General features: G+C 37.5%; 1 protein-coding gene across 11 annotated transcripts in view; it reads left to right on the top strand.

Annotated features, from left to right (window-relative positions):
- Window positions 1–21,437, top strand: part of LOC105232923 (sodium/calcium exchanger 3) — a 143,254-nt gene that overhangs the window by 31,704 nt on the left and 90,113 nt on the right. For 5 of the 11 annotated variants that reach the window (XM_049447930.1, XM_049447929.1, XM_049447927.1 and 2 more), the window contains exons 1-3: window positions 1,614–1,767; window positions 2,286–2,802; window positions 11,919–15,237. In XM_049447930.1, the coding sequence (XP_049303887.1) occupies window positions 13,217–15,237 (2,021 nt within the window). In that variant the 5' untranslated portion in view covers window positions 1,614–1,767; window positions 2,286–2,802; window positions 11,919–13,216. Of the gene's footprint in view, window positions 1–1,579; window positions 1,805–2,285; window positions 2,803–11,918; window positions 15,238–21,437 lie in introns of those variants that run through there. The other 6 variants (XM_049447924.1, XM_049447925.1, XM_049447923.1 and 3 more) reach the window with 4 other exon arrangements.

The following is a 21,437-nucleotide window of genomic DNA, read 5'->3' as shown; positions in this document are numbered from 1 at the left end:
GGAATGATGATAACACACAATCCATTATTAAGACCACCTTACATGCTAAACAGTCACTCTATGGGCAGATCTAATCATTAGTTCATCTTGCTTTAAAAATGAAACCACCCATAACCAGCCAGCTTCAAATAGAAGCGCTATAGAGCTATGATTAAAGACTTTTTCGTGCCTTAATTGGAGCAAGTTAATGTGGATGACCTCTTATGCCATAGAGCCTTTTTTGTTGGCTGAAAATCACTAAAAACACGGGTTCAAAGTCCGGCAACCGCATTTTTGCTTTGTAATAGCCGAAGGCTCCTTATAAAGACAATTACCGATGTTCAGATCAACTGAGAACAGGAATGTAATCATAAATACTTCGGTAATTTAGGCTAATTGCCGCAACCAGCCTATGACTCTCTATAAAAAATACGCCAAGAGCTTAAGTTGGTTATCCCCAAAGAGCCGCAGAGCACATTATTAAAGAACACGTGTTCCGTGTCTACCAATCCATTTCTTCCATAAAATTATTTTTAAAATATCTTCTAAATGTAATGCTGTGAAAAAAGCGCGAGCGTTTCATCGACAACAAAACTGCAGTGCAATAAATAAACAGTTGATAGTCAATTAGGCACCCCCCACTCCACTGTTATATTTGTATCAGTGTGTATGTCTGCACATACAACAACGATTACAACAAAAGTGCTGCTGCATTGTGAAACATGCTTATTTTTATATAAACCAGAAAAATAATGTTTATGGACTGCAGGTTTGTCTAGACTCTAGAAGCATACTCTTGCATGTATTTTTACTCACCAAGAAACATCTAAACTTTTATAAATAACTGCATAATCTTGTTGTGTATTTAAAAAAAAAAAGAATAAAACAAAAAAAGTGTGTTCTCTTAAAATTTGTTTTCACTCAGGCCTTTCACTCCAATCAAGAATAACATTTCAAAATCAAAAGTATTGAGTAAAACAAATTGTAAATGTAAAGTCAATATGAATTAGTGTAAGCATAGTGGCACACATAGTGCCCTATCTATATTGCTGTTATGATCGCCATGTTAAGGTGAAGTGCTTACAGCAATGGCGGAGAGATCATGAGTAAAAGAGCACCAAAAAGTACCGAAGCAACAGTGCCGGTCGGTTTCACTCAACGATATGCAATTTGAATGTAAATAAAAATTTATAATTTAATAGAAAGCGAGAACTTGGAAAGATTTGCCCCAAAATTAACTGAAATTACTAGGAGGACTAAACGGTAAAGGCTTTCTAGTAAAATTTTTCAAAAAAAAAAATTATTTTTCTTGGTCTGTCAAAATTATTTCAGTTTTTTTTAAGTTTCTAGTCAAGTTAGACTCCAAAAATCAATATTCTGTGGAAATCTGCTGTAATTTCTGTTAAGAAATGGCATATTGAAGATTGAAATACTCTTGATGACTAAGATATGAGAAATTCGTAGTAAAGGTTAAATTCACTCACTCTATAACCACAATTATAGCAAAAGAAACGAACTCAATCAAAACTGCATCAGTTTATTGGAGGCACCTCTTCTCTATAACGCATTTATGGAGCCTGCTATCGCTAGTGTAGCGCGCATTAGTGTGACAGCGGCACCAGCGACTCATCACATTACATTAGGTACTCATAGAAGAGACGCCGCCGAACTACCGTGAGTTACCACTGCACTCATTACAATTAGTTCGAGTGCGTCGTTTCGCGGGTCGGCATCGGACAATTCGTCGGCAAACTTATGTGAACCGTCTGTTGTGGGCTAGCTAAAAATGTAAAATACAACAAATATAAAAATAAATTATTTAAATGTAATGTAATATGTGGTGCAACGGTTCGCTGCGCTGTCGTGTGGAACTGTTATAAATATTGTGCAAATAGAAATGCAAAAAAAATACAAAAAATTATTATAAAAAAAATTAAAAATCAAAAATAAAATATTAGAAAAATGAAAAATTGAAAAAAAGAAATATTATAAAAAAATAGAAAATTTAAATAAAATAAAATATAATATATAACAAAAGCATATACAAATATAATACATAATTTCCGTTTCATAAGTGCTGATTAAGCGCAAAGCATGAAGAGTGCCTATTAGAATTGTGCACCACAATCTACAAATACGATAAATGCAAGCGCATTTAATATAAAATTCTCAATAGTTGTTGTGTTTTTGCGACACTTTGTTGTTGTTTTCGTAAACAAATTTCTTGAAAATTCTCTAAAAAAAATTAATTTCTTTTGCTGTTAATATTTATTATAATTTTTCTTTGCATGTGTGCATTTATGCAGATGTGTGAAATATATTTTAGGTCCTCGGCGTTATTTAAAAATAAAAATTAATTATAAATCGCACGAATAAAATACTGTGGTTACTAATTATTGTGTTCACGTTTACGCTGTCGCCTCTCTGTATTCTTGTATTCAGCTAATAAAAGAGAAATCGCTTAATACAGTTGGTTTTCATAATTACCTTCAAACCGACGTTTAGTGGAAATCGAAACGATAACCAAAATTAAAGAAAAAAACTTCAATTTCCCTCGTGTTATATATTTTATTTAATTTTCTGAACGTCCTTTGTCCACCTTTGAGCTACTCTCCTCGCTAAACTCAACCGCTCTCAACCGGTCTCATAGAAAGATCAATTGCTCCTGCTCCGCAATGCCATCAAACAACCGCAAATTGTGCAAATTTTATTTGAGGAATGTGTAATGCAAGTAATTCGACAAAAAAAATAATTATTCATAAAAATACCTTTTCAACACTGGGCTGCGAAGAGTTTTGCTAAGCGGTTAATTGAGATTTTAATGTGAGTGCGCTCGTATCTCTAGCATGAGTAAAATGTCTCATCAAATTATAAATATATCATATTTAGGTTTATGCTATTACTCATTTTATTCTTTATTAGCTAAGTATTGTGAATGGAAATGAAATTCTACAATAGTTTAAAATTTATAAAACAATATATACTTAATATGATTTTTTTAAATATAAATATGAAAAGGCGTTTAAGAATAATATTAAATGTGTTATTAATCATGATTATTAAAAATTGCGATTTTTAATTTATTGCCTGGGGTCTTAATAAATTAATTCAACAGCAATTGTCAACTAGATGATTATTGGCCAGAAAATATTTATACCTTTTTCACGTTCATATTAAAAAACAAACCTTTCTAAAAATCATTTAGTGAATTGAAATCACCTTTCACTCATCTTTAAAATTTCTGTGATTCATTAAGCACCAGTGAGCATTAGAATTGGTAATATCTCAACAATAATTAATAAGAAGAGTAAGGTTAGGTCACATGTAGAGTATTTTTGTGGAATTGTGACTTCATTTCACGTTTTCTATCTTCAGATTTGGCCTGTGATTTATGTTTGTAATTTATACCGCGGGTATATCAAGCCACTAGTCAGTGCATTGAAATCATTTTTCAATGAAGTTTGGAATTCCATGAGACTAGAATATTATTTGGTACTAGACTTATCAGAATTTTCTGACAATCAGTAATAATAATACGTATATTACTTGACACCCAAAGGAGGTCTGAATTGTAGATTGGCAGATTAGAAAAGGGGCTTGACGCCGCCCACCTTTAAATGAGGATATATAGCCAGGGAACTATTAAAGCAATTTCAAATGAATTTGATGCGTGAAATTATAAGACATTCCTTTTCCTAGAGGTACTATTTTCAACAGCTTTTTAGAATAAAGTTTTGGACAAATAATGCGGTCAAGGTTATTCATCTCACGCTCAAAAATTGTCGTAATATCAAACTATATCTTTTCGCCTCTGTGCATATTGTTGATTTTTGGCATAACATATAGGTCTAGGAATTCAGAGCGAATGCTTTTTAATGACGGCATTCCTTGTGAGTCACTACTGTCAATGAAAATATTTTTTAACTTCCTGTTGACTTTATACCGCAGAAGAGAATATCTTTCAATTCACTATCTTCTTGCCTAATGGATGATCTCAAGACAAAGCTTCCCCTAGTTTGGTATTGAGTTTTTCCAATCCAAAAGGTATCACCACTGTTTTGAATCTTGCGAGTGTGGAAAATATTCAATTCCACCTGAACTTAACCCCTCTTTGATTGTTATAAAAACAAGCGTTTTCACGTTATACCCATAATCAAGCGAGTCTTAATGTAGCAACCTATTAAAAACAAAGTATTCTCATTCATAAAATTTCATTAGACGCACACTCTTTCCTAATATTTACCATGCCACAAACATTATGTTATAACAGTCTTAATTAAAAACTCTCATATTTATAGCATACGTGACTAGCAAAAGTCACAGTCTTTAATTACACTGTTTTATATGGAATTGAGATTAAATATTAGTCATGTGTTATCATACACTGGGAATGCTGAAGGCAGCAGTGAAAATATTTTATTAACATTTATTTACGAATTTATTCATTCAGCGTACATACATATTTACAAATGATTGACTAACACCTAGAATGTTGGGGGTAACAATCTTCTGAAAGTATCTACGAATAGATATTTTACTCTTTGAAATAGCAAGTAAATGAGAATTGCCCCGCAATCGAGGGTTTATTGTGCCCTCTCCTAACTCACAACGTCTCAACTAGTCCCAGCAAATTGATGAGTTCCATTATACTGCTTGGTGCTATTGAGGCGATGTGATCCCTATTTGGAAACATGGATCCAAGTGCCTTAATCCTGCGCCTACAAACTGCTGTACAGTCTATTAGCATATATCTTTCTTGAGCTTGCAATGGCCAGTGTAGCAGTCGACCAGTAATCTGAGTTTTTCGCTACGGAGCAGCTCCTTTATAGTGTGTGGACCAACCGCTATGAAAGGTTCAGGTCCTACCATGTTGGTGGACGCTGCAGAGCGGACAAGCTCATCAACCAGTTCATTCCCAGCTATACCTTTGTGAAAGAAGAGAGATACCTTAAACTATACTTTAATAAATGTATTTCGCTCCAAAATGCAGACAACGTACATATTTCATATTTATAACTTAGTTCTGCCATAAGTTCTGTTACAAGTTCAGGCCGTACTAAAAACGAAACTACTAATGTTTGAAATTTTAATAATGTTATGTACATATGTATGTGCAATATACAAAATTTTATTAGAAATGTTCACCTTTCGTTTCCACAACAAGCCCTCAAACGATTCGGGCCATGATCAATGGTAGCACGCACTGTTCTGTTAGTATTAACGATGCTGATAGAACCAAGAATATTTTGAAACTCTGTATTTCTGTGGGGAATTCAACGGATCATGTTCTTCCATTCCGAACATAGGCTGTAGTCTAATGGACACAAATCTGGACTTCTGGAGGACCAATCGTCTCTAGCTATGAAAGCAGCAATATTGCTTTTAAGCCATTGTTGGATGGTTATTTGCTGGTGTGCCACAGCAGAATCTTGCTGGAATATCAAATGCGCTTTTTCACAGAAGTGAAGAGGTGGGATACCTTTGCAGTAGACTCCCAATCAAACCACTGCACTAGTGTTTTTGTATCTTTTAAAGCCTTTACCTAGAAGTGTTTTATTAAAAAACTTCTTCAACGACGTAAAAGTTTTCATCTGTAAAAATAATACTTCCATAGCCTTTGGAATATATGGATTCGTTTTCAACACTTTTCTAGAGTACTGGTACCAAATTAATATTAAAATTTTCTGTCATTCAAGCTTTAAATTATTGTTAGTTAAACTAAATTTTATTGCTTTTCCATATGAGTTGTCTCCTATTACCAAATGAGTCTCGTTTTATTAAAAGTGATTCAGCTTTTGCCTATTTTTACTGTTGAAGCTCTACTAACTACTTATGTATGTCTCATTAATACAAAACTTACTTAAGCAACTACACAATTTCCGAACATACAAAAAACAATAGACCTACAGTGTATCTGTTGCTGTGGAAGATAATAAAAATATACACACATTAAGTACATTGTACATATATCGTATAAATACTGTACTTAGCTTGATGAATAATACTAAACTTATGACATAAAGCTTAAGAAATTTAAGACGAAATGACATCAGTAGAAAATACTTTTACATTTTTTCATACTTAATTAAGCAGCATGCTCACATCCGGATTTGAGACCAAAACACAGATTTATATCAGATTAAAAATATGGTGGTGCAAATTAGTGTTATAAAGTTAGACATACATACAATATATGCAAAAGTAAATGTACATATGTATATATTTTCACATATGTACATACATATGCATATTAGTTTAGACCGTTTACAAATGCATAAAATTTCACCCTAATTCCATGAGAGCATTGCAATATAATGCCTTTAAATTTATGATATACAATTTGTCCAAATATTTACGAATATATACATACATGCATGCCATGTCATTAAGATGTATATACACATGTACATATATATACATATATCGCAACTGCATATCCACGTCTGCCATTGTTATTGCAGATGGCTTCACCGCATTTACACCTCAGTAATGCCATAATTTTTATATCATTTACCCGCACATTACCCAGCGGACACATGACGCCCCATTGTTTATACCCAACGCATTCGTTGCACACCTTGTGCACATTCCATAGATCGTTTACAAATTTATAGTGTATATGGATGTTGTTGGAACTGCTGTATATAAAAAGCTCATTTATCAGCCTAACAAAATCCAATAATATAGTTTTATGCTGTAGATTGTTCGACGTGCAATTAATGGTACGCTAAGAGTAAGAAAAGATGATTTCACCTATTCAAAGGAAGGTGTATAATGTTTTAAATAAAACAAATTTATATACATACCATAATTCCGATACAAAACATTTTCATATTATGAACCGATCCTTTCAATTTGTTAGGTATAGCGCCCAAATGTAGGCAACAGACGTTATTTTATCTTAGGTATACAGAAAATTTATGGAAGCAATAGTTAATTTTTTCACTCAAATATGCGACTGAAAAAGTGTTTCTGCAGAGAGTTTTTCTTTAGTACTTTAATATGAAGAATGTCTCGACGAAAAGTCGACTTTTTTTGGTGGAAGTTTATGGTGAATATGTTCCAGCTGAGCCAATGTGCCTAAAATGGTTTGCACAATTTAAATGTGGCGATTTTGGCTTCTGAAACGAAGAACGTCCTGCCCAGCCAAAAACGTTTGAATAGAAGGAACTGAAAGCATTACTCGACAACAAATATAAGAAAAGCTCTCAAAATATTTGGGGGTAACCCAAGCAGTCGTTAAAATGATATGGATTCATTCAAAAGCAAAGAAATCGGGTGCCACCATCTCCATCAGCCCAAAGTATGTTCATTTGGGATGGAATCCACAAATTGCCGGAATGAAGAAGAAATGATATGTGGGGTGATCCATTTCGAGGTTCCCTTCTTTTTAAAGAAAGAACACAAAAACTTCAAATTAAATGGGGATTGCTCATTACCATTCGAAAGAACATTATTTGTCATTTATTTTTTGTTGATTATCTCTTTCAAATTTTTTTTCGATTACTCGTTGGAGCATTTCGACTGGTGACTGACGAATGACACGCGTTTTGTTTTGCTCCGAGGACTGAATCGAAGCGGTATTAGCTGCATAGACTCTAAACTTTACATGTCTACACAGGAATAAGTTTAATGGTATGAAAACCCACGATTATAGTGACCAATCGAACAGCCCAAAACATGAAATTACCTGCTCACCGAAGTGTTTTCTCAATAGATCCATTGATTGATGCGATGTGTGGGAAGTGGCGCCGTCTTTTTAAAACCAAATGTCACCGACATTACGAGCTTCGATTTCAAGCATCGAATAGTCGATTATCATGGCTCGATAACGATCACTATTGACAGTCACGTTCTCACCGGCATTATTTTTGATGAAATACGAACCCACAAATTACACCAAACCGTTGTTTTTTCTGGATAAAATGTCAGCTCTTGATACTCTTCAGGTCAGGGCTTTATCACTGAAAAAAATTTGACTCGAAAACGTCCGATCTTCTTGGAGCTTTTCAAGAGCCGTGATCTATTCCGTCGAATATTATCTAAAAAAGAATGCTGGGTGTCAAGATAGGTGGTGTTGCAAATAATACGCAGGTATACATATGTCTTTCCATGATAAAATGCCAAACAATACTACACAAAAATAACCTGACAGCTTGACATGACTCACGCGTGATCTATCAAAAATTGGCTTTTGGAAAAAATACCTCTATTTGGATCGCCCGTTAAAACAAAATATGCTAAAGTGTATGATGCAATAAATAGTAGAGCATCGCTTAGCTTAACATCTCTAATGCATGCTGCGGCCTTAAAATATATATGTATGTTACCATACATATTATAGATCCTTATACATACAAACTCTATATAGGCTTTTGGGCATTAGGTGCATGCGAGTAAAATTCCTTTTGTTTATAGTGCATTTTCTGATATACATGTGTTTACATACGCACATAACCACATATATATGTTCGTATAGACATACCTCTAAATTAGCTCCAATTTGCGATCGGTAAACAATACGAAATTATAAATTACTTTTAGTTTCCACCATACGCAAGCATGTCTATACACACATACAGTTGCATTTATGTACATAAATATGTATGCCGTTACCCTTGTGTTTATAAATTTTGTTTACACTATCACTGTCATGTAATAATTAAGAAATCATTATTGACGCTCGATTAGCTGAGAAAATAATAGAGGAAAGAGGTTACCGGACGGAAGCCAAAAGCGATTTGCACTGCATATAAATGCAGATAAATTCAGTTATTTCTTAGAACGTGAAAACGTACAAAACGAAATTCAAAAGAGGAATAAAGGAAAGTGAGAGTTTTTCGAGATTCAATATGTTCATCCTTGGTTATGGTTGATATGTATGAACTTAAGTAGTAGCACATAAATATTTATAATATTTTCAAAATTTATGAAAAGTCAAAATTTAAATGTATTGCCTTAGCGAAAAATTATATTTATTATTTAAAATATCAAAAGTGTTTATAAAATATTTGAATTATTTAAAAAAATGAATTAATTAAGTATTATTTGGCTTTACAAAGAAGACTCGGACAGGACTGGTGCAAATGCAACCAGTCTTTTTGCAAATATTTTCATTTTTTTTGATGAATTCCAAGAAGAAGGGTCATACCTATGATATTAAATACTTTACGGGTGTACCGGAGAATCGGTATAGGACGGTAGGAGGTTTTGATCCTCTTCAAAAAAAAATCACAAACCCGATTTGACCGAATAACAACTATCCCAGTACTCAGTTAGATGGGAGAATGAATATGTATGTATTTTCTGGATTTACATAGAACACCATACCAGAATGGTTGTCGTTTTCATTGATGCCTGATCAAAAGATGGGGTTCTTTTACATGTGGTACAAAGAACGCACACAATGGGTTCTGTTCAATTTAGATTTAGCATAATAAACTCATTGTTTTTATTGGCCATAACTTCAAGTATCGCTCTGATTGAGAGTTTGTGAAAGTAAATAATCATTTTGTCGATATTTGTATGCCTCAAATACAGACATATTTTACGTTCGGTTCTATTTATTTTTTTTTTTTGTGCTCTCTTAGTTGTCATTAATATTTAAGTTAGGGTAGATAATATCTTATTTTTGTTGTTGTTTACTAATCGTTCAACTTTATTACGAAAATTCAGGTTCTGTAAGAAATGTGTTTCGCGCGCTTTGCTCAACTTATGGTCAACATAATCGGCAACAGCATTACCCATCGTGAAACTCAGCATTAATTATTGCATAATATTCAATAGAATATTCACGCAGTGAAAAAAATATAGCAGCCGTAGCTTAGGGTACACACTAAGACCTTGGAGGGTCGTTTCGGCGCCATTCGTCGCAACTCGACTGATGTATGGAACGACTTGGTCGAGATTTTAAATTAAAAGCGTACGACTACAAAATACATTTGCCATTTCATCCACAAAAAAACGATTTGGTAGTGCATTTCTTTAAAAATTATGTCTCTAAGAATGTAACCGTCAATAGTGATCATTATAGCGCCATGATAACCGACTATTTGTTGCCTGAAATTGAAGATCGTGGGTTCGGCGACATTTGGTTTCAACAAGACAGCGCCACTTCCCACACTTCGCATCAATCAATCGATTTATTTGGTGAGCAGATAGTTTCACATTTTGTGTCTTTCGATTAGCCACCAGGGTCGTGTGATATCACACTATTAGACTTTTTCCTGAGGGCATATGTAAATTATATAGTCTGTGAGGACAATCCTACTTCAATTCAGGCCTTTGAGCAAGACATCACCCGTGTCATTTCCAGTTAGCAGTCGAAATGTACGAATGAGTCATCGAAAATTGGACTCAATGGATGCTCCATTGGAGACGTAGCCTCGGACTACGAGGTATGACAATTAAGTAATGAGACTGATTGCATAAAAACCGTATATTTGAAAATTATTCTACAACTCTGCCATCCCCTTAAAAGTAGTCCCCTTGGGCAGCTATACAGTGATTCCAGCGCATTTCCATGCTTCGTAACATTTCTGGAACGCTTCGACTGGAATGTCCGCGAGTACCCTCGTCACGGTCACATGGATATCCGTAATCGGCCGTAATCGACTCAAAATGGGTTCCTTTTACCACCGATTTTGTTTTAGGAAACAAAAGAAAGTAACAAGGTGACATATCTGGCGAATAAGGCGGCTGTTGCAACACGGAGACCCCTTTAGAAGCCAAATACAGGGACACGCTGAGGGCGGTGTGGCACGGCGCGTTGTCGTGATGAAGGATCCAGTTACGAGCGATGTCTGGGAGCACCCTGTTGATTGATTTTCGCAATCTTTCGAGTACTTGGCAATAGTATATTTGATCCACAGTTTTCCCCGGTGGAACGAATTCTTTGTGGACGATTCCACGGCTATCAAAAAAGACAATAATCATCGTTTTCACTTTCGACTTGCTCATGCGAGCTTTTTTCGGGCGAAGGGCGCGCGGAGACAACCATTGTGAGCTTTGGCGTTTGGTTTCCGGGTCTAAGAGCACTATCACTATATACTGTTACAATTTTAGTGTACGTTTCCGAAGCTGTTTCGCCCAATCTGGGGGAAAATTTTATCGCGACGCGTTGCTCTTGATTTCGTTTTTTCCTATTTCGTGACGAGCACTACAAGCACACGTCTACTTAACTTAACGCAGCAGGCGAGGTAAATCAGCGATGGTACATATATCAATGGGGAGGGGAGGAACGTCGGAAAAAGAGAAAGGGAAATTCACGGACACAGGTGTACTACAAGCGCGACAATAAAACCAGTCTCATTACTTAATTGTCAAACCTCGTACATTTAAAAGAGATCATCTTAAAAAAATAAATGCCTAAGAATGACCTTTCGAAAGATAATAAACATTTTCCATTAAATTTAAAGTTTCTGTGTTTTACTTTAAAAAAGGAGGGGACCTCGAAATTGATCACCATGTTCGACTGTCCATCTGTCTGTCTGTATATCTAGATATCGCTATGAATTTTTCTATACGTCTTTTTCTCCACAAAAGCATGCTCTCTTGTCGGAATCGCCGATATCGGATCATTATAGCATATAGCTGCCATAGAAACTGATCAATCAAAATCAATATAAAGATATTTTTATACTCTTTCATGCCATAAGAAATGCACCTCTGTAGTAGGATAGGTTAGGTGAGGTTGGATTGGTTTAAAATAACTTAGGTATGATTAGATGATATTTTAAGAAATCACATCACAAAAACACTCATATACCGAAAACCAAAGCGTTTTGAATCTATCACAAATCTAACTTGACGATTGCCATCATTTTCGATTCTAACTCTTACTAGTTGTTACATCAAATGACGTATATTTTTATATAATTCCACGACTTTATGGCATATTTTATCTAAATTATAATTGAATTATCTCTCTTTACTTACAGAACGACCATAAATTAAACAACCAAACCAATGGCAACACAACAACAGCGATGCTAGTCTTTCAAACACCGCAAAAGCCAAACGCCGAATTTAGAACAACTTCAAACGAAATTATACAACTAAATTCTTGCTGTTCAAATTGAAAAACTTTGAACTAAAATTCTAACCGCAAAAAATCACTTTTATGCCTACGAATCATAAAAAGTGAACATATTTCATTAAAATTCTAGCTGTGTAAAGAGCAAACACATATACGACATTATAAAAAGCCAACAAAAGCAACAACTATGCAGCTTCGTAGATTAGTGCAGCACAACTCGCACAGTAGAACGATTAGAGGCAGTCGGTGAAGCGCACATGCTTTATTAGTCCAAAACTAAATTTAAATCAAATAGATATATAAATATTATTATTATTAAGTAGAAGCAGCATTAGCATACATAGACATATATATATAAACGATACACACACATACTTAAAGCAAACTGCATAGATAAAGTAATTGTAATCAGAGCATTAAGTAATTAAAGCAAAAGGGCCAATTCGAGCGCTAACTAGTACGCAAAATACTTTACAAATACATACATACATATACAAATATAAATAGCAACAAAGCACGAGCTTCCTAGTAGAGACCTCAGCAATTAGGAAAATATGAAAAGCGAAAATTAACACACAACAAAAAGCGTAAAACTATTCAAGCAACAACAAAGTACACACACATTCATTGCGTCACACGCAGTTTTGTACATAAATCGAAAGAAAGAAAGCTGAAATCCGGCAGCTGCAAGGCACCATACAAGCACAGAGTCGCATTGCAAAACATAGCATATTTACATAGAAAGTAAGAGCCATCAGCTTGTAAGATAAACTCACGTACTCACGAAATCACACGCTTCAATTGAGCCGGTGGGCGCACGCTTAATTTAGAAAGGAGTAGCAACGCAATCATCAACTGCAAAGCTTAAGTGAGCAGTCGCGCACAGCATCAGCAATTGCCGACACGCCTACAAACCACCCACACAAACACAGCCACGCAAGCGTTATAGAACACACACTCGCTAAAGTCCAAAGCAACCGTCCAATTTGCGAGCCACAACGGTGACAACGAAAACACAAACCACCAAACGACGGTTGAACAGTTGCTGTTGTAGAGTTGACACGGTCGACTGCGAGAGCTTTACGCAGCATTACTTTACTTATGGCAAAAGAACGCGTACGCAGCGTTTAAAATTTGCAAAGGAAACTTGAAACACCCATACACTAACGAAAGAAGAAGAAGAGCACACGAGCAGCGAACATGGCGCTAATATTGTTAAACAGACAGCGGTCCAGTCGCGATCGCACACAATTGGCGATCTTCTGTCTGCTCTTGGTGTGCACAACAACGCTTAGACTTGTCCACGGCGCTGAGACGCCGAACAACGGTAGCAGCAATAATTTGGCTGCCGTTGGCAACAAACCAAATGATGATAAAGTGACTCGTAGTACGGACGTGGCGGGGGCCAACTCGGACGTGAGTGCTGTTGCTAAAGCCGGCGGTGCCGGTAGTGGTGGTGGAGGCGACGCGGCGGACGTTGGCGGTGACACACCGAAGGCAAATCAGAATAATAATGCTGGTGCTACAAGTAGCAATGATAATAATGGTGTTGTTGATGGTGTTGGTAATGATGATGGTGATGATGATGATGATGGCAAAGCTGATGATGCTAATGGTGGCGATAATGTCACCGCCTTGCCGCAGCACAGCGGCAGTTCATTGCAATGCAAAGACGGTCTGTTGCTTAAAGTTTGGATGCCAATTGACAATGTGAGTACCGGTGATCGCGTTGCGCGGGGCCTTGTGTACTTCCTGGCGATGTCGTATTTGTTCATTGGCGTTTCAATTGTGTCAGATCGTTTTATGGCGGCGATTGAAGTGATCACGTCCAAGGAGAAGGAGGTGGTTATCAAGAAGAAGGGCGGCGAAACACAGGTGGTAGTGGTGCGCGTCTGGAATGAGACGGTCGCCAATTTGACGCTGATGGCGTTGGGTTCCAGTGCACCGGAGATACTCTTGTCCGTTATTGAAATGTTTCAGAAGGGTTTCGAAGCTGGCGATTTGGGTCCGGGCACAATTGTCGGCTCAGCCGCATATAATTTATTTGTCATAATAGCCCTTTGTATTGCTGTCATACCGAATGGTCAAGTGCGCAAGATCAAACATCTACGGGTATTCATTGTAACGGCCGCTTGGTCTCTGTTTGCCTACGTTTGGTTGTACTTGATCTTGGCGCAGATTTCACCGGGGCGCGTCGAAGTCTGGGAGGGTCTATTGACATTTATTTTCTTCCCCACTACCGTCCTGACGGCTTATATAGCCGACAGACGTTTGTTGATTTATAAATATCTGGACAAGAACTATCGCATGAATAAGCGTGGCGTTATTGTGAGCGCCGAGGGCGACGCCGTACTCGAGATGAATCGTCACGAGAGCATCAAGGAGCTGGCCGAAAACGAAGAGATGAAAGACTTCGAGGATGCACGACGTGAATACATTTCAACGCTGAAAGAACTGCGTAAGAAGTACCCACAAAGCGATCTGGAGCAATTAGAAATGATGGCACAGGAGCAATTGATTAATCGAGGCCCCAAATCACGCGCTTTCTATCGCATACAAGCCACCCGCAAGATGATGGGCAGCGGCAATATAATGCGCAAAGTGCAGGAGCGTGCTCTCACCGATCTCAATGAGGTGAAAGCACAGCTGCAGCGCGTCGAAGTGGAGGCCGAAGACGATGATACGACGGTACGCATCTGCTTCGAGCCCGGCCACTACACTGTCATGGAGAGTTGTGGTGAATTTGAATTGCGCGTTGTGCGTCGCGGTGATTTATCCGGTTATACGACCGTCGACTATCAAACGGAAGATGGTTCCGCCGAAGCCGGTAGCGATTATATTGGTAAGAAAGGTGTACTCACCTTTCCGCCGGGTGTCGATGAGCAACGCTTCAAAATCGAAGTTATCGACGATGATGTTTTCGAGCAAGACGAACATTTTTATGTGCGTTTAAGTAATCCGTCGGATCCGGCTATACTGGCTGTGCCCAAAGTGGCCACTGTTATGATACTCGACGATGATCATGCGGGCATATTTGCCTTCAATCAGAAGACGCATGATTTTGCTGAATCTATTGGTACATACGATTTGAAGGTGCAACGTTATTCGGGTGCTCGCGGCAAGGTGATCATACCGTTTTGGACAGAGGACGGTACTGGCAAGGCGGGCAAGGACTACGAACCAGTGCAGGGAGAGTTGGTGTTCGAAAATAACGAAACTGAGTAAGTCATAGAAAGTAAAATATTATAAAATAAAAACATGCCTATATTTATGTGTAGTCGATGTTTCTTAAAAATATGAAAACAAAACATTCATAAGAAAATGCCTGATGAGCCACTAATAAAATATAGAATCTTCGAAACAAAAACTCATAAAGATCTTATGTACACATTGAGATAGCGATCGTGGCTGTATTTTGAGTGGTTGAATGTTGTTGTAGCGGGTGCCTAATCCCTGTTAGGATGGTAAGGATTAGATAAGTTGTCGTCGACGTCATCCAAAGGTAGGCCCAGGAAACGTGCTGTTTCGACGGACCAAAGGGAAAAGGTTGTCAGAAGAGGGCAAAGCAAAGAGATGGCCAGTGTCATTGCACGCAGGACATATATTAGATATGTCAGGGTCTATTCTGCTACAGAGTATAGAACGAAGCTGCGCAAGAGTCACTCTCGTTTCTCGCGACAACTCGTGCTCTTCGTCTGCAATGTGTTGTGAATTGAATCCAAGTACCCCATTCACTGAGAGAGTGTCGGTGAAGGTATTGATGGCACCACTGTGAATGGTGGTTAGTGCTGGTCGGAAGTTAGTTGCGTTCGAAGCCTGGCCAGCGTATTGTTTGATGTCGTCGAGGTAGTTGAGGAATGACCTCTTGATGGTTCTAGGAGGCGGTTCTGGAGCACCACATGCTTATAGTAAAGGCAAGTCAGTGAATACTACCCTGCATACTGTTGTATCATGGCATGAGGATTTGCTTTTGGGCACTTCCTTGATATTATGGAGCCTTCAACAACGTCCTGCCGGAAGCAGCAGTTACTGCTCTGGACGATATTGAGGTTGAATGAAACCTCAAACACCTCATTCCAGGTCTTCTGTGCGATAAAGTGATTGAAACAGAATAAGGTGACACGCGCACGGGACGAAATGTGAGTAGGGGTACCCTACGGTAGAGTTTTCTCTCCTTCTCTATGAAACCTGGTCGTTAACGACCTGCTTAAAAAACTTGAGGATCGTGGCTGCCGGGTGATTGCCTATGCAGTCGATGTAGCACTTATGGTCAAAGGAAAGTTCCTGAGTACTGTGTACGGGTTGTTGCAGGGATATCTCAGCGTCGTAACGAATTGGGCGGTCGATAGGTGTTACGCCATCAACCCAAGTAAAACTGAGATGATTTTATTTACCAGCTGTAAGATTCCGGTGGCACCGCTGCCATAAAAGTGATACATTCATCTGCAACCGACCGATACAGTGAAATATCTAGGGCATCGAAAACAAGATTTCATGGAAGCCGAAAAGCGAAGAGAGGCGCACTCCAACCATGGGAAATAACGCCATTTTGAACAGAGTGCCCCTAGACAATGCTGGAAGGTTTATGGCTGCAAGTAGCCATTAGATTCAGAGAATTTGGGTTCTTAAAAAAACACGTATCTGAACACTCGGAAATCCTCGCACACTTTGCCTTCTTACCGGATCACTTAGATCATGGAATCGCCAAACCGAACTTTGGCGGCTCTTTCTCTGCCCATATACTGACGAGGGTGATATAGGTGGGAAAAATCCGTTAGAGGAGAGGGGCAGTGAGCTTCTTTACAGATGGGTCAAAGCTTTGAAGGGAAGGGTGGTGGAGGGGTTTGCTGTCAGGAGCTCTCTATCCACTCCAGCTTCAGACTTCATGACAATTGCAGTGTCTTTCAAGCTGACGTTACAGCCATTATGGTAGCAGTCGATCTGCTGCTCCGGAGTGCAGCCTCCTTCAGGGAAAGGACCATTCACTCAGAAAGCAGAGCGGCAATACTAGCCTTGAACTCATTTACAGTGCGTTCAAGGTTAGTCGAAGATTGCCTAACCTTGCTATCAATAGCATCGAGCGCCTTTGCGATAAGACTTATATTACTAATCTATAGTCTAAGTCCGAACACAGGAGTTCTTCTTTCCTATGGCTTCACAAAAGAACTATATATACCAGTTCACGTGCGATCGTGGACCAATTATAACCTAACAAGCTGATAGTTTCTATACATAATTTCTGTAGGATCTCCGATATTTCCTTTTGTTACAAACAGCATGGCAAACTTAATACACGCTGTTCAAGGTATTCAAATATATATACCTAGAAGTCTTAATACTCTTAAATCCACTGTAATTGACATAAATGGGGAAATATTGCAATATTTGGAAGCTGCTGAATAATATAATTTGGTAATAAGTCATTTCCAAGTTTGCCACAACTTTTAGCATAGCAAGCAAAACCGTAATTTTTATAAATGCATGTGTGTGTATATGTATACTTATGGAGGTGATAACTAGCTGCAACCAAACCGAACCGAATTCAACCAAAATCCAGACAAAATTTTATGAATGCACAGGTAACTCGCTTCATCCGCCATATGCATACATACAAACAAACGTATACTCAATTATATACATACACACATACACCGACAATATGAAAACGAAATATCGAAGAATATGTGACGCTTTATGAATGTATGACTGCACATATGTATACATATATGTATGTTCTATATGTGTGTTTGTTAGGCCACCAACGCATTTACCGAAACCATAAAATTCCGCGAATGTCGAGGGAAATTGAATTGTGCCTTGAAATCAATATCCGCAATACCACAAGGTGGGCCGAGAAGGTTGAAAGGCAACCTCGCGCGCTTTCCTGTATGTTCCACAAGTACAATATACATACATACATATAGGAGTGTGTGTATATATGTATATGTCATATTGGTTGGTGCTCATGCCTTGCTCATTGTCACCATGGCCTTGTATTGTGTGCGAAGAAATGAAAGAAATTACGGTTAGCAGGTGGGCAACACATTTGCTACCACTTGACCATTCATAGCATTGACGACCGACGCGCAGCGTTGGCGGTCACAACACATGCAAGCACACACACATACTTATATGCAATTATATACTTATATACATAAGTATGCATGTAGGTGTCCGCGTGTGTGTGTGTGCTTATAGGCTTTTGCATTGGTTCACTATCCGCTATGCAGTTGGCTCTTTAGCGAAAACGATTTTACGAGCATGCTTTTAAGTACTCGAACGTGCTCATACGGCATTTGTGAGCAGCTCACGAACACAACAACAACACCACCAGGCACATGCTACATATGTATACATGTACGTGTGTGTGTATTTGTGCATATTTTTGCATTATGTTGTTGTGTTGGTGAATGAATATGCCATTCATTCATTTATTGCCAAACATTTGCAGAGGTTGCCAGCTTGCTTCCAGTTGGCATTCGGTAAGGCGAAATGAACAAAACTCATTTAAGTTGCACACACCTACATACGTACACATATGCGTACATATATATTATGCACGTGTATGCATAGCAAAGTGGTAGAAATCTAGTTTGCGTTTTATTGGAGACCCACTCACCGGTCCACAAATATATAAATGCATGTCTATGTCTTTATGCACCTGTGCTTATAGACAAACGAGCGCGCACATAAAAGTCTGCAAATTGTAGTCTCTGCATAAGCGTTTTGAAGTTTCAATTAGTATTGTATTTAATGGTCTGCTTTATTTCGGCAAATTTAACGCTCTGGCATTGATAAATCTGACCCATAAATTGTTAATGGCGTCTACTTGAAATATTAGTGAATTTTGATGGTTCTTCTCAAACAATATTCCATTTGAAGGATCGCTGGAATGGGGAATACAAGTTACAGTGCTTTAAGCGGACCTACTTTGACAGATTGTTAATATATACGAATAGTTTGTATAACAGATTTTAGTCCAATATCTTCAAAACGTTGTTATTCAGCAGAGTCGAAAAGTCGAAGTCAAGTGCAAAATATAGGGAATTTCATCATTATTTTCACCCATTTTTGAATGGCTGTAACTTTACCAACTTCATAGAATTTAATTTTTTTGATCACCTTTCCAACACTATATGGCATGACACAATGTGCTTGGTAGTTCTGAAGATATACGACTACAACGAAACCTATTGAAAAAATTCGAAATTACTTTTTCGACTAACCAATATATTGGTTATAAAAGTTAGCGAAGGGGCGAAAATTTTATGCTCATACTATATCTAGTATGATGTAGTCAATCGTAAGCAATGAAAAACTCAATTTAAATTTTTTTAACACATTTGCTACCACTTGTTGTTTTGCATTTTAGGTGACGATATATTAAACAGTCTGCGTTGGTTGCTTCTGGGTGTTACAAACATCGGAGCGAAGATAATGAACACTGTTCAGGGTCTAAAAATTAAAAAAAAAAAAAACAAATATTAATTTCTTGACCACTACTGTCATTGAAACTTGCGTCTTTGATCTCTCGGTCTAGTTTTGTAATCTTATATGACCACTTTTCAACATAAACAAAAAATTTAAAAAAATATAAAAAATATTTCTTCCTTTCTTCTCATTAGTGGGAAATACATATACCTACACATACTTATCAAGTTTTTCACTACCAATTATTTGGTTTTTCCACATTTGCCCTTTCTCCTACCCTAAAAATGTTATAGCAAAGATTATTCTACTTCATACTCTATCAGTCATATATGTTAAAATTTATGAAATAAATTCAAGTGAGCCAAATTTTCCCATAATTTTCAGTTTTTAACAATATCGTATTTTTTAATTATCATAGAAATGCAGAGCTTAACTAAAAAAGGCTGTACTACTACATTATGCTCCTAAATGTAGGCAACATTTTTTAATTCTCATAGAAATATAAAAATTTTTAAGAATTTGCAGAACTTAGATAAAAAACTCTGCGGTACTATATAATGCTCCTAAATGTAGGCCACATTTAATTTACAGTTATTTGTTGTAACAAGTATGGTATATACTGACCTAGTGTTGTTGAGTACGCGTCTAAGGTAGAAACCAGCAAAGAGAATATATGCCGTATTTTACAGTTTTTCTTCTTTAAAGGCGAGAACTTAAGTACGCCACCTGAAAATGAGAATAGAGTTTAAGGTCCTGATCTGTAGGAGTCAATTATGTGCAATTTTCCATTCTTCTTCTTTATTGGCGTAGACACCGCTTACGCGATTATAGCCGAGTCAATAACAGCCTCATTCTAAGCTGTTGGTGGTTTTTTACTTTTCGATTATGTTCCAGTAATTTTGATGTCAAAGCTACACTACGTTTTTGAAAGCCAATTGTCAAAAATATCATTGAATTCGTTGGATATCGCCGAGTCCGATCGTCAGCACTGTTTCGTTGATCAAGGAGTTAAAGATAACACAAAAAACCATTTGGTTCAATTTAAATAATGGGAAAAACGATGGAACGAATTACCACTCTCGATAAATTTCTGAAGAGCATGGTTAAAGGTGGTTAATGGTAATGAAGATCAAATCACTTATAGCACCGTTAAGCGAAAACAGACAAAACATAACAAACGGTGGCCAAGCCAGGACTGGCGGTTATGTGTTTGGTGAGTTTGGCATGGAATCATCTTCCTTGAGTTGCTTCTCTATGGCTAAGCTCTTAAGTACTTTCAATAATTGTATTATTTGAAGAAAGCATACGCTCAGAAGCAGCCAGCTTTAGTGCATAATGGTAGAATTGTGTTTCATCAGAACAATGCCTGGATCACTTATCGAAAAATTGTTGGTTACATTTATAATCGGACTTGGCCATTGACTGATCCTGTCCATGGCGAATGATTTTCACAGTAAAAATTGTCCGAAAGATAACCAAATAATTAGTGTACTAAAGGGTCGAGTTTCCCTACCTTTTCAAAGAAACAAATACATCGGCTTCACACTTTAATGGGGAATGTGTATTGTCATTCGAAATAACATTCTTTGACATTTATCTTTTGAAGATTATCTCTTTCAAATGTTGGCATCAGGTACGTTACAGATGGCTCATCCGTAGAGCCCAAATTTTGATGACTCGTTCGAGCGCTTCGATTGGTCGCCATTGACGATTCCCCGGCCCACAAACCGTAATAACCCATATTTTTTTGTGGATAAAATGACAATTCTTGCATCTCTTCAGGTGGCTCTTTGTCCCAAATGCGGCAATTGTGCTTGTTTAGATAGACAGAAAGTGGCCTTATCGTTCAACAAAATTTGGCACGAAAAGCTTGGATCTTCTTGGAACTTTTCAATAGGTCATAGAGCGAAACGATTTTGCTTGGGAATGTCGAGCGGCTTCGATTCTTGCATAAAATGTTTTGTGTACGTTTTCAATATAAGATATCGGC

Source organism: Bactrocera dorsalis, chromosome 2 (genome assembly GCF_023373825.1).
Source record: "Bactrocera dorsalis isolate Fly_Bdor chromosome 2, ASM2337382v1, whole genome shotgun sequence".
Lineage (NCBI taxonomy): Eukaryota > Metazoa > Arthropoda > Insecta > Diptera > Tephritidae > Bactrocera > Bactrocera dorsalis.
The sequence above is the reverse complement of the archived record's forward strand: the minus strand, read 5'-3'. Positions and strand labels throughout refer to the sequence as shown.